This window comes from Mytilus edulis, chromosome 13, assembly GCF_963676685.1.
Source record: "Mytilus edulis chromosome 13, xbMytEdul2.2, whole genome shotgun sequence".
NCBI lineage: Eukaryota > Metazoa > Mollusca > Bivalvia > Mytilida > Mytilidae > Mytilus > Mytilus edulis.
In genome coordinates, this window is record NC_092356.1 from 14,187,962 (window position 1) to 14,203,735 (window position 15,774).

Below are 15,774 nucleotides of genomic sequence, written 5' to 3' on the forward strand. Positions count from 1 at the left end.
TTTAATTAGATAAAATTTTAACACAATACATAAACAATTTATTTTTGTGTTCAAATAGCGAGACACAGGTTAACTATTTATTCACCAAGAATGGTTAAATGGTACTATATAATGAAAATATAACAATATGTACATGAACCAATATGAACATTTGTTGTTAAAAACTAATTCTTGACCATATATCCAAGAATGGTTACAATCTAATCAAAAGTATTGGGTAAAAGATCTGAAGAAAGACTGACAGACTAACGGAAGGTTCGGAAGCTTAGTTGTTAGCATAACTGTTTTGTTCTGTCATATAACTTGAAAGTTTCATTTTGAATTTACTGAGAAAGTAAAAGTCCATGCATTAGGTACTGTCTGTTCCATAAATAAAGTGACTATTTATACCAAAAGCAAGTAATACCATTGTTTAAATCTTAAACCATTCTACATCTTGAATTGATACTTTCTAGAATGTTCACATATTAAAGCAACAATATCATTGTACCCTTGTTCTCTTGCAATTTGTTTTGGCGAGTAGAAAACACCATCAAGGCTTGCACATTTATTGTAATTTGCCCCTTTCTCAATTAATATTTGGACTATATCTATATAACCATGACCAGATGCTATAAAAATAGGGGATAATCCATTAATATTACACTTCTTATTACACAATTATCTTTATGATTATTCCCACATGCAATAAACAAGGGAGATACCTCATTGTTTCTACAATTGGTAATGTCTGCCTTGTTGTCAAGTAACAACTTTACTATTTTTACATGATTAAACGCACATGCAATAAATAAAGGAGATGTGCCATCATTCTTACTTTTATTAATGTCTGCCTTGTTTTCAAGCAAGAGCTGTACTATGTTTTCATGGTTATTTTCACAAGCAATATATAGGGGAGATGATCCGTTATTTAAACACTCATCTATGCCTGCCTTTTTGTCAAGTAACAACCTTACTATATCTACATGATTCTTCTGACAGGCAATAAACAGTGGAAATGAATCTTTACTTATACACTTATTAATGTGCGCCTTATTGTCCAGTAACATATGTACTATGTCTACACGGTTCTCGAAACAAGCAATATTCAGAGGAGATATTCCATTATTTCTGCACTTATTAATATCTGCCTTGCTGTCAAGTAACAACTGTACTATATTTTTATTACCTTCATGACAAGCCTTTAAAAGGGGAGATGTTCCTTCATCTGTACACTTATTAACGTCTGCCTTGTTGTCAAGTAACATCTTGACTATACCTGCATGATTATTCTGACAAGCAATAAAAAGGGCCAATGTTTCACCATTTCTACACTTATTAATGTCTATCTTGCTGCTAAGTAACAACTGTACTATATTTGCATAACCTTCCTGACAAGCCCTTAAAAGGGGAGATGTTTCATCAACTAAACACTTATTTAAGTCTGCCTTGTTGTCAAGTAACAGCTGTACTATGTCTGAATGGTTATTCTCACCACAAGCAATATACAGGGGAGATGTTCCATCATCTAAACACTTATTTATGTCTGCCTTGTTGTCAAGTAACAGCTGTACTATGTTTGAATGGTTATTCGCACAAGCAATATACAGGGGAGATGTGCCATCATCTCTACATTTATTAATGTCTGCCTTATTGTCAAGTAATAGCTTTACTATATCTGTATAACCGTCCTGACAAGCAATATACAGAGGGGATAAACCAGGTTCTTTACACTTATTCATGTCTGCCTTGTTGTCAAGTAACAACTTTACTATATCTACATGATTCTCCTGGCAGGCCATTAACAGAGGAGATATTCTGTTATCTGTAGACTTATTTATGTCTGACTTGTTGTCGAGTAACAGTTTTACTATATCTGTACATCCTTTATAACAAGAAATAAACAGAGGAGATGATCCTTTGTCTGTACACTTATTCATGTCTGCCTTGTTGTAAATTAACAGTTTTACTATATCTATACGATTCTGTTGACAGGCCATATAAAGTGGAAATGTTTTATCAGCTCTACACTTATTTATGTCTGCCTTATGATCAAGTAATAACTGTACTATATATCCTAGTTGACAAGCAATAACCAGGGAAGATATTTCATCATCTTTGCACTTATCGATGTCCGCCTTATTGTCCAACAAAAGCTGTACTACTTCAGTATGACCTAGCTGTGATGATGCAAATAGTGGACTTCCACCATCATACCTACACCTGTTAACATCAACACCATGATCAAAACACCACTGAATCAATGGAATATCACATATAAAACAACACTGTATTATTACAGTATCTTGGCTATCAATATCACATGTGTGTGCTAATTGTCTTTGAGATAATATGTCAAGTGTGTTCAAATAACACAGGTATCTATTTCTGAACTTTCGGTTGGTCATATTGTTATTACAGTAAACATTTACTACTTTACCATTGGACCAGTCATTAACCATTCTCTGCATGTACATTTCAATGTATTTAGGTGGAACAATAGTTACGAACTGATCCATATTTTTTTCTTTTTCTAATAAAAATCGTTCCATGATACATTGACTGTGTGCGTTTTTTTATTAAACACTGGATCATAGTTTTTCCAAAATAATAAGATAAAAAATCAAAAAGTTTATCATGTACAGTTTTGTATATACCATATTCTTTCTTAATAAATGTATGTTCAAGTGAGTCAAGTTCATCCAATAAAATTAACCTTGATGTTCCTTTATCTAGTCGGCATGCCTCAAATGTGTTCTCTATGATTGCTCTTGTGTTTGTATCCATCTCGTCTGTCAACACTTTTTCCTCTAACTCATTGTTGAACATAACACACAATGCCAAGGCACAATATTTACTAAAACACCCATTCCTTTTCAGCTGATCAATCTCGGCTTCATAAACTAAAAATGGATTCTGGAAGAAATTGGAAATATTGAGTTGATGATTGTCATGATGCAATTTACACAGAAGCGGGAAACAATCAAATAAATCACTATATTCAATAATATCTGAGGCTTCTATGCCCAAATACATCTCTGCTATTAACCGCTTTTCGGTTTTTGACAAGCACAAGTCTTCGGATAACAAGTTGCAAACATTGGCTTTGAAAATTGATAAAGAGTCAAACTTTTCATCTTTGTACACTTGTAATCGACAAGCCACAATAATTTTAGTGAGTTTATTCTGAATCAGTTTTTCGATACGCTTCACGTATGGTTCCCAGTTCAGTAGATCCGACTGGTTTATAGAATATGTCCCACAGAAGTCATCAATAACAAACAAGGTCTTCTGATTTGGATAAAATTTAACAATGTCCTGTGGATTGGTTACAAGTAGTACATCATACCCTTCTTCTGCCATTTTCAAAACAACATGTTGTAGGGTTGTTGTCTTTCCAACACCAGAACTAGCTGTAATAGTTACACAACTATTTTCCTGGGCACATTCCAACACTTGTTTTGCAGCTGAAGTTTTTACAAAGTCACCATCATTCTTCTGCCATTGATCCAATATCTTACTGATTTGTACTAAAATATAAAAATGAAAATTTCTTCTGTGGTCATTTTGAATTTGATTTAACGTCCCATTCTGACCGGACGTGACGGTAATAATGCAGTCCACAAGGCAAAACGGACACCCCACTTTTGCAAAGATTGTATTGCCGGTTGGAAGAAGACCAGCAGTGACCATATGCATATACCACAGTAACACTTGGGAAGCAAGGATGAAGACATGCAATTGCACATGTCTTGTATGTACAGAAAATGAATATAAGAAAGACATGTTTAGAATTCATATTTGTGCAGGCACTCTTTCATACATTCAGTTCAAAATATGCACTTAAAATACAACCAATTTCAATATATAATTTATAAACGAATTTGGTTTAATGAGGTTATGCAGTACTAGAGTTCGTGGAATTTGATAAAGAATGAATTAAGTAAACGTCAATTGAAAAGAGATAGGAACAAATTTCTCTGAATATATAACTCATTTGGACCATTTTCAAAGAGTCTTAAACATTACAAAAATTGGGAGTATGAGTCATAACTCAGATACCTAATATAAATATTTTGAAAAATGTAAAATGGATAACATTGAAACAGTTTTTGCAGCAACTGTGAAAATCAAACTCAAACTACATTGAATTTTCATTTAAAATAGAAAAAGTATAGGTAAAAATACCATTCTCCATCAAACTAACTTTACCACCACATTGCATTTTTACATTTTGTTGTGGTAAGATCATAATATTGTTATGAATGGTTTAAAAAAACATCTTCTCAATTTCATAAGGCAAAGTATTGTCTCAAAAGTAATAAGTCATTATCCTATGTTAATATGGGGTTTTAAATATAAAGAAAAAACATATTTACTTTCCCAAGAATCGAATCTACATTTCGTAGTAGGTAGTGTAATGCTGCAATAATCTTAGCTCAACGAGACTTTAAAAAGCTAATGTATGGAACCTGTTTTCACCAACTCAACGAATTCAACCGGCACAAATCACACATAATGAAAATTGAACTCTTACCCTTGGTATCCTTACCTCTAATATTCCAAGGCACTGTTGATTGGTCTAAATGTTTTGATCTTAGTTCTTTACATTCCTCTTCCATATGTTGACCACCTATTCTTCGTACAGCCTATATAAATTGAAAATTCAAAAGTTGATATTTAAATCAGAAATGATAAGTGTCTGTACATATGTCAAAACTATGATTTACAGGAGCATACATGTATCCTTAAGCATGTAGAAAGCATTGATTTTAATTGTTTATCGCCACCATATTTTGTGCCTATGCTAAGTGAAGTTTACTGGAGCTTGATTGTTTGTCTTTGATTGTCTTTGTTTGTTTTTAGGTTGGAGTCATGTGTTGGTGTTCTATGTAGTTTGTACTACTCAACTGTATTTCGTCTTTTAAGTTTTTTTCTCTTTTATTTTTAATAAAATCATAACTCAAGAAAAACAGGGATGTCAAGTTGGTTCAATATTGAACATTGAACATTCAATATTGTGTTTGTTAAAGGAGATTATCTGTCAAAATCTATACACCAATTTGACTCAAATTCTCATATTTGATTATAACATACTAATACGTATATCAAAAATACAATAAGTCTGAAATAAACAGTAAACAATGCATGTACTTGATAATATTTATCAGAATTTCGTGTGTGTTTTAGTCTAGACGCCATCTAATTAACTATCGAGATGACCCCCGAAGACTGCATATGGTCATACAACCCGATATAAACATAAATATAAATAAATAGCGAACTCGTGCAATAAGATTTTTCTATGTCTGTTTGATTTCATGTTATACATGGGTTATATATAGGTTACAAAAATGAATCATTTTTTTTGTGGATCGAATCAGTCAACGAAATGGTTCACCTTTGTTTCACTTTCAATGTTGACATTCTTTATTTTTAAATAGCTGAACACGACTAAAACATGCGTTACCAATCTATAGCTTATGAGTTAAATTGAAGTTTACATGTGGATACAATGAGGTCGAATAATTCATCAACGATGTTTCTTTGTTTTTAAATTCGATCTCAACATTTAACATTTGTTTTTCAACATTCAACATTTAAAACACAATTTTAACATGCAACATTCATTTTTTTCAACATTCGTTTTCAACATTTAAAACACAATTTCAACATGCAACATTCATTTTTTCAACATTCGTTTTCAACATTCAGCATTCGATTTCAAACATTGAACATTCAATTTTTCCCCATTTTTCTTCTTTCAACATTCGATTTCAATAATCATCAATATCAACATTCAGCATTCGATTTTCAACATTCAACATTCAACATTCGATTTTAACATTCAATAAAATTGATAATGGAAATTGAGAATATGTCAAAGAGATAACAACCCGACGAAAGAGCAGATAACAGCTGAAGGTCATCAATGGGTCTTCAACGCAGCGAGAAAATCCTGCACCTGGAGATGGTCCTCATCTGGCCCCTTAATAAAATTGTGTACTTGTTCAGTGAAAAGGGACGTCATACTTAACTCTAAAACATATAAACGAACTAAAAAAACCATTCAAGATTAACAAAGGCTAGAGGCTTCTGACTTAAATAAAACAGGCGCAAAAATGCGGCGGAGTTAAACATGTTTTGTGAGATCTCAACCCTCCCCCTTTACCTCTAGTAAAACTAGTAAACATTTGTAATAAAAAAAACCTATCAGTCATCATGTTATTTGAATCACATACACATAGAGTTACTTTCTAAATGCGTAAGGTTGTCTAAAATATGTCAGTTTAAGTTCTATAATCATCTTGGACTGAAAAAGTACGAAATGTGGATTGTGAACAATTGGCCACAAACATAGTGAAATCCTGTATCTCTTGAAAGACTAGCTTCAACAAAAATCAATACAAAAGTGGCTTGTATTTCTTACAAATTTTATGATACGAACGAATTTTTCTTATTTCGTACAGAACGAAGCATGTAAAATAGAATAACGTTATATCATTATACAAGTTTAGTTAAGAAACATGGGTAGGCGTTATATTTGTCGATATTTTACACTGAGCGTTAGAATGAGCATGGAGCATGACATGAAGGAATTATTTGGATTCTAACAGGACAAATCTAGTATTTTTATAGGTGGAAGCGTACGAAAATACCTGAAAAATATTTGGCTGTTCTCGTTTCCTCCCTGTGAAGTCTGTACATTACATTTTTATATTTAATAACTTTAAAAACTAAAAGCATAGTAAATATATGTTGTTTGATAAACAATATATAATTAAAGTTTATATAAGCTGCTAAAATGTATGTATTTTATTTTGAATAATAATGAAAAAAGGAGAATATGAAAGCGTACATGTATGTGTCAGTTTGTGCTAATTAGAACAGCTTTGTTTACAAAGGGTAATAAGGACGTCTTACTAGAATGTATAATATATGACGGAGGTATAAAACCTTCTTATTTTAGATATGAATTTGAATCTGGTCCTTACCTTGGGGAATAAATCATATTTTTACCCTTCTGATTTTCTCCAATTCAATGGCTGATCAATAATTTAAGTAATGCAAGATATTCTTGACACATTGGTATCCACATATGCAGTGACTGAATGATAACTGATATTCTTTCCCACTGATATCCTTCCATCTAGTGGTTGATCAATACACAGGGTGGAAAATGATATTCTTAAAATAATGATATCCCCCGATTTAGTGACTGATCATTACTTTAGTGATGATTTATACTCTTATCCTACAGATATCCTGAAATGCAGTGATAATTACCTTATATAATCAATTATATTTCTATCCCACTGATAAATATATCCTTGTATTCTCTTAAGCAGTGCTTATCATCACCCTAGTTATTTAAAATGATGTTCTTACCTCATTTAAAATTATTCCTAGGTCATAAGGTACATCCTTAACCCGCTGGTTATACACCCAAGCAGTGGCTGGTCATTGTCGTAGATGAAAATATTGCATTCAAACCTCTACGATACATGTATCTTCTAAAATCATGAATCTTCTAAAATTTTGGTAAATGACCTTTCATGAGATATAGAGTCTTATATGAAAAAATAAATGGGTGTTATGGGTCAAAATATTTTACATTGTATTGTATGGAAAAACACCAAGGAGTCCGAACATTTGAAACAAATTCCAAAGCCTCACCGAAGTACATCCTTAAAGTATATAACTATGCGTAAGTCTTATTTTAGTATTGGTATTGTCATTTGATAAAGTCATGCCGATTATAAGATGCACAGTCTTTTCTGCTTTAAAAATCTTTCTGTTTGAACCCGTTGACCTGGAAGTTATCAATTATTGGTACTATTAATTATTTGGAAAACAAAAGGGCCTGGAATGGAGTATTTTTTAATCAACAGCATTGTCCTATATTAGTTATAAATAAAGTTAAATTCTTTTATTCGCTGTTTTAGGTCATGCCGGCTAACAAATTGAAAACTGTACCTATACGCCTTATTCTAAGTCCAGATTTTTAGTATTCGTATTGTCATCTTAGAAAGTCATACTGATTAAAATACTACAATATGGAACAATGTAACAATGATTGAATTTAGTAGTGTCAATTATTGGCAATATTAATTAATTATGTGGAAAACAAAAGCGTCTGGAGGGGTGTAATTTTTAATCTACACCATTGTTCTATATTAGCTATACATAAAGTTGAATTTTTTTATTTGTCGTTTTTACCCCATGACGGCTGACAAATTGGACCTCGTTATTTTAGTATTATAGATACTTTTTTTGTCGTTTTATTTGGATAAGATATAAGATATAAGATATACGATTTTATTGATATAAAAATCCAAAATTTGGATTGTCATCAACACATACACAAAGAACAAACAAAAAATAATCATTACAATCAATTATATGTACATAAAATGGTAATATATATTTTCTTTCTTATCTATCTATTTGACTGAGGAGGTACAGTTTTACATCATAGTTATACAATTTATATACTAAATAACGTAAAATAGCTTAAGTTAGTGAACATCTGAACTTGTACATCTCACTAATACCTTTTATGCAACATTTACTGACATCATAATCGTTACTTCGAAATATGAGGTGAAATTTTTCTATGTCTGAAAGTTTATTGAAAGATGGTAAAATATCTGAAATATTCTGAAAAAATTTAATTCTCAACTCATTGAGTTTGGTACATTTTATGGTTAAGTGTAATTCATCCTCAACTTCAAATTTACATAGAGGGCATATTCTGTTTTCTAAATCAATCTTTCTGTGTCTGCCCTTTTCAATCATAAGGATACTATTACTTATTCTAATTCTCACAAAGTTTGAAATATCAGCTCTGTCTATATCTAATTTTAAAAAGTCTTCCATCTCAAATTTCTTTTTCAAATCTTTGTAAGTTCTTAATTTATTTCCTCTTTTATCAATAATATTTTTTGAAATAGAATGGTCCCAAAATTTTATGAAATCATTTTTCAATTTTTTATATATAGAAATAGTCAAACGATTTTTACTAAATGAATTTTGATTTTCCCAGACATGGTCAAATCCAACTTTTTCAAATAACAATTTCATTTTAATTCTATACCAGTCTGACTTATTATTAAGGTTTGATGAATAAATTTTATTTATTAAGCTATCCGGATTTGAATTGACTATATGATGCCAGTAACCTACACAAAGTTTAGTAGCATCAACAGAGCATGGGATCATACCCAATTCTCCCAAAACTGCTAAATTTGAAGCAGTTTTGTTAACTCCTAAGACATATTTAGCAAATTTAATTTGTACTTTAACAGGTTGATATAAAAAATATCTAGACTCCATGGAAACATTATTTTTCAACAAAGTATCTAAACATAAAACTTCACTACAATAAAGAAGTATAGGTTTAACACATGAATCAAATAATTTAAGATTTGGTAATATATTTAATTTGTCTGAATGCAAAGTTTTATAAATGCAAAATGATGCTTTCCTTGCTTTTTTACATAAGTATTCATTTGCCTTGGTAAAGCTACCTGAAGGTTTAAATAATACTCCAAGATATTTGTATTCTGGTGTAATTTCTAATACATAATCTTTGTACTTAAAATTGTGTTTTTTAATTACTCTCCCAGATTTATTGAAAATAATAACCTTTGATTTGTCTATATTTACTGATAAATTCCATGTATCACAATAATTTGATAACTTACTTAAACAATTTTGCAAACCATTTGCAGATTCTGATATCAAAACAATATCATCTGCATACATAAGACAAGATAAATTTACATTATTTATTACAGTAGGATCACATGTGTTGTCAAATATATTAACCATGTCATTTGGACGATTTGATGATGTTGAGGAATATAGCTGTCGGTATAATTATGTTATAGAGTTTTGATACGTGTATCAATAACTTACCGTTGAATAAAAAGAAATAGTATGAAATAATTACATAAATAAGTACTTGTCCATCCACTAAGGAAGTTCATGATCAAAAAGGTTATAAGCCGTAAGTTTGCTCTTAAAAACCGGAATTCTTTTTAAACGCGTCATTGTTTAATGTTTTACAAGTGTTTTATTTACATTGTTCCCAACAGTAGCACATTATTGCTCAAATATCTTCTACTAAAACAGTTCTTTTATTTTAATTCGAAACGACTTATTTCTAACAAATGTATACAATTACATTTTATAATCTAAAGTACTTCCTATCTTAAAACTCCAAATGGGAATTCCACAGGTTCCTCAGCAATGCTATATATTTCAGCCAAATCTCGCTTTATGATATTCAATGATCTTGACCTGCAGATTGTAACATTGATTTGACACTGAGGTAAGCTTTTTAATAGCTTTTATCATTAGCTGAAACACTCTCTACTACCATCAACGGGTACATGCTTTGAAGACAGAGAAAGGCTTCAGGTTCTGCTCATTGTTGAAGACCTCCGGTAATCTATACAGTGGCTTACTGCTATGTCATTTGTTCTCTGGAAGAGAGTTGTCTCATTGGCAATCATATACCACATCTTTGTATTTTCATATTCAGTTATAATCAACACGGACATTAAAAGAATCAATAAATTCGACTAAGGTAATTGTATACAGGAAATATTTAGGAATAAAACGTTTATATGTCTTAAAAAACAAACTACTTCTAATTCTAAATAATTGGTTGACATATCCAGAGCAATTGGCAATCCTCGGGTTAATCCGCTGCACTCCAGAATCGGCAGAGTTGTGACGAATGCATTCAGAGAGCACATGATCCGTCTTGTCAACCATGTGATAATTGTGTTGCTTATATACGTGCAGGGTTAATTATAAAAGCTCTTCGAAAGCCACATTTTCTATATGTTTGACCTCTCATTTATTTAGAATTAGTAGTAGGTTTTTTAAAGACATATCAACGTTTTATTTCTAAATATTTCTTGTATACAATTACCTTAGTCGTCCAGGAACAGGCTAAGGGTCCCTGTTTACAAAATGAACCATCTATCCAGGGGAAATAGAAAGCAATGAAAATTTAGTCCACTTTATACCTTGTATTTACAATTAGTGTAAAAAATATATCCATATAATGTTAGAAGCATCTCACAGTTCTATACTGTAATTTCAAAATATTAAGTAAATAATAAGATACTCACACAAAAGATGTGCAATTACTACAAGAAACATGAAAGGCTAATACTTTTTTTTTATCGTTTTTTTTTTTTTTTTTTTTTTATGTTTGTATAAATTGATAAAATCGATATTCTTTCTTATACGATAAACCATAAAAATGTTCTTTGACTCAAGCTTATACATACTATATTTACTGTCTAAATTTTCATTATAACCGACTCCAATTTTGTCTTATCAATGATGTCAACGCCTTTCAAAAGAAGAACAAATTTTAGATTATTTTTCAAGTTTTGTTTCCAGATCTGATAAAGTTAAATAAATATCTTGCGGTTGTCAAATTTTATTGAATTCCTAATTTCCCATATAGGTGTCCATTTGAAATATATGATAATGATGTTTAAAAAATTATCATATTTTAATTCTCTCGTGTTTTTACCTTAGTGAATGTCCTTTTTTAACAAAAGGATTATTTATTCCTATGTTTGAATTGATATTAAGTACATGTATTTCTTGGAGATTTGTTTTAATTAACTGTGATGTACTACAACAGAAAAACAAGTGTTGCAGCCAGGGTTTCTATACCACTGTCAATTCAAATGGCAAATGTGGCATTTTCCATTTGATGTCATCTTTTTTTTTTATATCTTTCTTCAGTATCTAAAATATTGTGCATGGATCTCCATTGAAATTCTTTTTACTTTATTTTTAATTTTCAAATGTTCTAATCCCGACCATATATTTTCCCAATGTATATCTGTTCCAAATATTTCCTCCCACTTAATTTGACACGTTGGAGAGACATCTTTATTTAAAACCGTACGAATATATTTGAGTTTTAACTTTCATTGTTTGATTGTTTGGTTGTTTAAGTGACGGTTCTCAAGGTCATTTGATATCTTTAATTTATTTCCATGATGCAAATTCTGGTTTCCGCAAGACTTCAAAATTAGCACGAAATCTTTAGGAATTGCCTGTTTAATTTTTTGAAAATTCGGAAATACAATTTCTCCTATCAATCAGCCTCCTATAAATTTCATTACAGCTAATAAAATCTGTAGTTTCTGAATTCCAAATGTCCTGAATATTTGTGATATCGCTTTTTAAAAAAGAAGAGTAGAACAATGGTTTATTTTTTAAACGAATAGAAGAGTTTCCAAATGTCCTCGTATTTAAAATATCACTTTTATTTGAAGGTGTATCAACATTTGGAACGCATCCTGACCACTTATTTTTAATTTTCTAATAAACTTGTGGTAGTTGGTTCATATCTAAACCATATAAGCTTGATCATTTATATACAAAAAAGGCATCATTATATTTTTCATCAAATTTCCGGAGCCAATACTTACCGATCGCAATTCAGCTTTCCAATGGCTCCTGAATTAATCGATATACAAGTTTTGTTTGTTTACTTTTTATAAACGTATCTATACTTACCATTCCCATCCCCCTTTTGTTTCATTTAAACAGCAGACATTTCTATCTACCTGATACACTTTTCCGTCCCATATAAAGTTCCAAATTATACTATTTAGCTCTTTAGTATATTTATCCGGAATTCCCTATATTTCGATCTCGTAAGAACAGAGAGAAAGTATCATATTTTTTACTATAAGTGTTTTACCTTTAAATGTAAGTTTACTACTTTTTCATACGTGTATACAATTTTTAACTTTATCAATTATTTTTTTCCAAATATTATCGTCATCTATTTCATAACCATGACACATCCCTAATGTTTTAACATTACCTGTGATCCATTTGATTTTATCAAAGGAGTAGTTTCGGTAAGGGCCGAATTTGGCCTAAAATGTCAGGTACATCTGACGAAAGATTTTTGACACTTTTTAAACACTTAATTGTCTATTTCATTTGATTCAATTAGTTGATGTGAAAGATTTTGACTAATTTAGTCATTAAAAACGCTCCGATTCAAGCTCAAATATGAAAAATCTATCAAATATGCCAAAAAATGTCATTTTTCAGATGGTTTTTGTCGAAAACGGAAGTGGCCGCATCCGTGTTCATCCTCAACCTTTATATATGTTATTTATTATCATCAAATACAACTTAAATTTCAATATGAAGAATGAACACAAATGCGGCCACTTTCATTCTAGACGGAAACCGTCTGAAATCTATGCTGAGTTCACACGTAATTCGAATTCGATTCGCATTAACTAATTCGAATTAGTTTAATTCTCATTAGAAACGTTTTACGTCCTAACGTCAATTCTAATTCGAATTTCAATGAGCGTCAAATTCGCTTTAAATACTGTCCAAACGACGTTAACTTTAATTCTTATTAGCAAAAGCGTATTTCTATTGCGAATTAGATAATTCGAATTAGCCAATTCGAATCAATTCGAATTAAAAAAGAAGAGTGTGTGAACGCTATTAGCGAATTCGATTCGCATTCGATTTGAATTCAATTCGAATTAAATGTACGTGTGAACGAGGCATAACTAAAATGTTAAAATTGTGAAGATTTCAGTAATTTAGCATGACTTAATGGTGCTTGTACCCGATACATGTGCATTGTATTGTCAAAAACGGCAAATAATTATGTAACAGAAGTATTCTACTTTCCAATAAATAGCTACAAGTTTTCATTTTAACATTTATGTAAAACTGCTATATTTTTGGGCCAAAAAGGGGTCTTACTGGGCCTACTCCTTTAGATGACTGGGAATTTTCAATGCCATTTGATCACTGCTTGTACATATTAGATAGGAATAAAAAAAAATCAATATTCAAATATATTAAGTATTTATGTTTATACCTGCATTTTAAAAACAACTTATAAACTATAGGTAATTGAAGCGGTTATACATTCGTTCCGTCCAATGGTATGTTTAATGTTTTTTTCTCTAATTTTTCCATGCTTTGAGGATGCGATAAAAACGATGATTTAGTTTTGTAAATTTACAATTTTGTTCCCACAATCAAGTTGTAGTCTTGCATATTAAATCATCATTGCATATATTCTGTTCCAATATTAAGTCAGCTTCATTATTTTTTTTCCTGTAGGGACATTTCAGCTTTCTATGATCAAATAATTACTATAAAAACGGCCAAGTATAGTCACATAATTAAAATCCCGAAGATGAGGCTCAGTAAGAGGGTATCAAAATTAATTGATTTGGACAATCTATATGCATTTTTTTTCTTATTGTCTCGACGTTAGCTGACCATTACAGTGTTGTTGTTTTTTTAAATCAATTGTCTTTCATCTTGTCAATATATTTCTACTTTTTGTCACTTTGAAGTAGACGAGAACAGTTCAACTATGCTCATTTTACGTGTAAGTATCCATATATTGAAATATGCTGTTTGTCAGACCGTATAAGTATACGCGTACGGTCCAGTACGAGATGACCATACTTCTTGTTGGATCATATGGGTTAAATTTAAACAAACATTTATCACAATCTTTATGTTTAGTTTTACGAATTGTTATTATTACAATTAGATGGATAAAATTAAAAAACAAACGAACAATTAAAATCCAACATTTGTTTTATTGTATATCCGAATCCTATTTTGGTACTCTCGCCCAAAGTGACACTTGCTACCACAAGTAACGTAATATTTTTTTTAACATTTACATGTTTGCAGATCATGCATATTCCTTTGCCTTTGCATTATTTTTTGTAAAGTTGCTAAATATTCTAAAACAATTGTCCTCCCACATTATGTTTACATCCGATATCTTCAAGTTCAGTGATCATAATTCAATTAATGTATTACTGATCGTAATGCTAAATACAAGAGATTAACATATTTAATTAGCGTGACTTTTTTGAATAGTTAAAATGTAAAGTTTTTATTTCAATTACAATTGAACTTTTTATATTAATTTGAGAGTTAAGTTATGTTGATCTGTTATACGCATTTGTATCTAATAAAATTGACCAACGACTTAATTTCAGTCAGACCGTACGTGTACGGTCCAAATACTCGTAGGTTTGGAACATATATACATATAATTCGTCTAAACATCAGCCCAATAATGTAAGATTTTTAATTTCCGTTAGCAAATTGTTTGTTCTTTCCTTGCCGGGATTCGCACTCATGCTACTGAGATATCGAGGCACCAAATCGCATCGCACTATCTCCGACGCACTAGACCACTCGACCACCTGGGCTACTAAAATTACAGCTTTCGGTGGCTCTAGTCAGTTTTTAATCTCGCGTCGTAACACAGTACATGATATATAAGGCATGAAGTTGGAATTGTTACAGATCAGCTGAACTATCTATTGTAAAGGATCCTACAAATTATTGTAAATGCAGTCACAGGCATAATTATATTATAAGTACGTCCGAACCAGTGACCACACTTCAACGGATTTTATCTATCGGATCATCAGCAGTGATGGTGATAAAAGGCTGACAATATATTCTGTACACATTATTCGTCTAAACATCAGCTCAACAATGTCAGATCTGTTAATTTGCGTAAGAATTACGCAAATTTTTTGTTCTTCTCTCGCTGGGATTTGAACTCATGCTACTGAGATATCGTGGCACCAAATCGTATAGCGCGTCAGACATAGTGCATAAGATATGCATATCATCTTGTCAAAAATACGGATTTCCTGTAAATTAAAAAGCTGTTTTAAAGAATATTTTAATTTTATTTATATATTTGTTTTTTTTTTTATATTT

At 31.0% G+C, this 15,774-nt stretch overlaps 1 protein-coding gene across 1 annotated transcript; it reads right to left on the reverse strand.

The window, feature by feature from the left end:
• Positions 1-4,637, reverse strand: LOC139501727 (ankyrin-1-like). Its single transcript, XM_071290875.1, has 2 exons — positions 4,532-4,637; positions 1-3,509 (listed from the first exon to the last, which is right to left on the reverse strand). Exon 2 carries the CDS (start codon positions 2,529-2,531, stop codon positions 612-614), a length of 1,920 nt encoding a protein of 639 aa, XP_071146976.1. The 5' UTR covers positions 2,532-3,509; positions 4,532-4,637; the 3' UTR covers positions 1-611.
• Between the last annotated feature and the right edge of the window lie 11,137 nt (positions 4,638-15,774).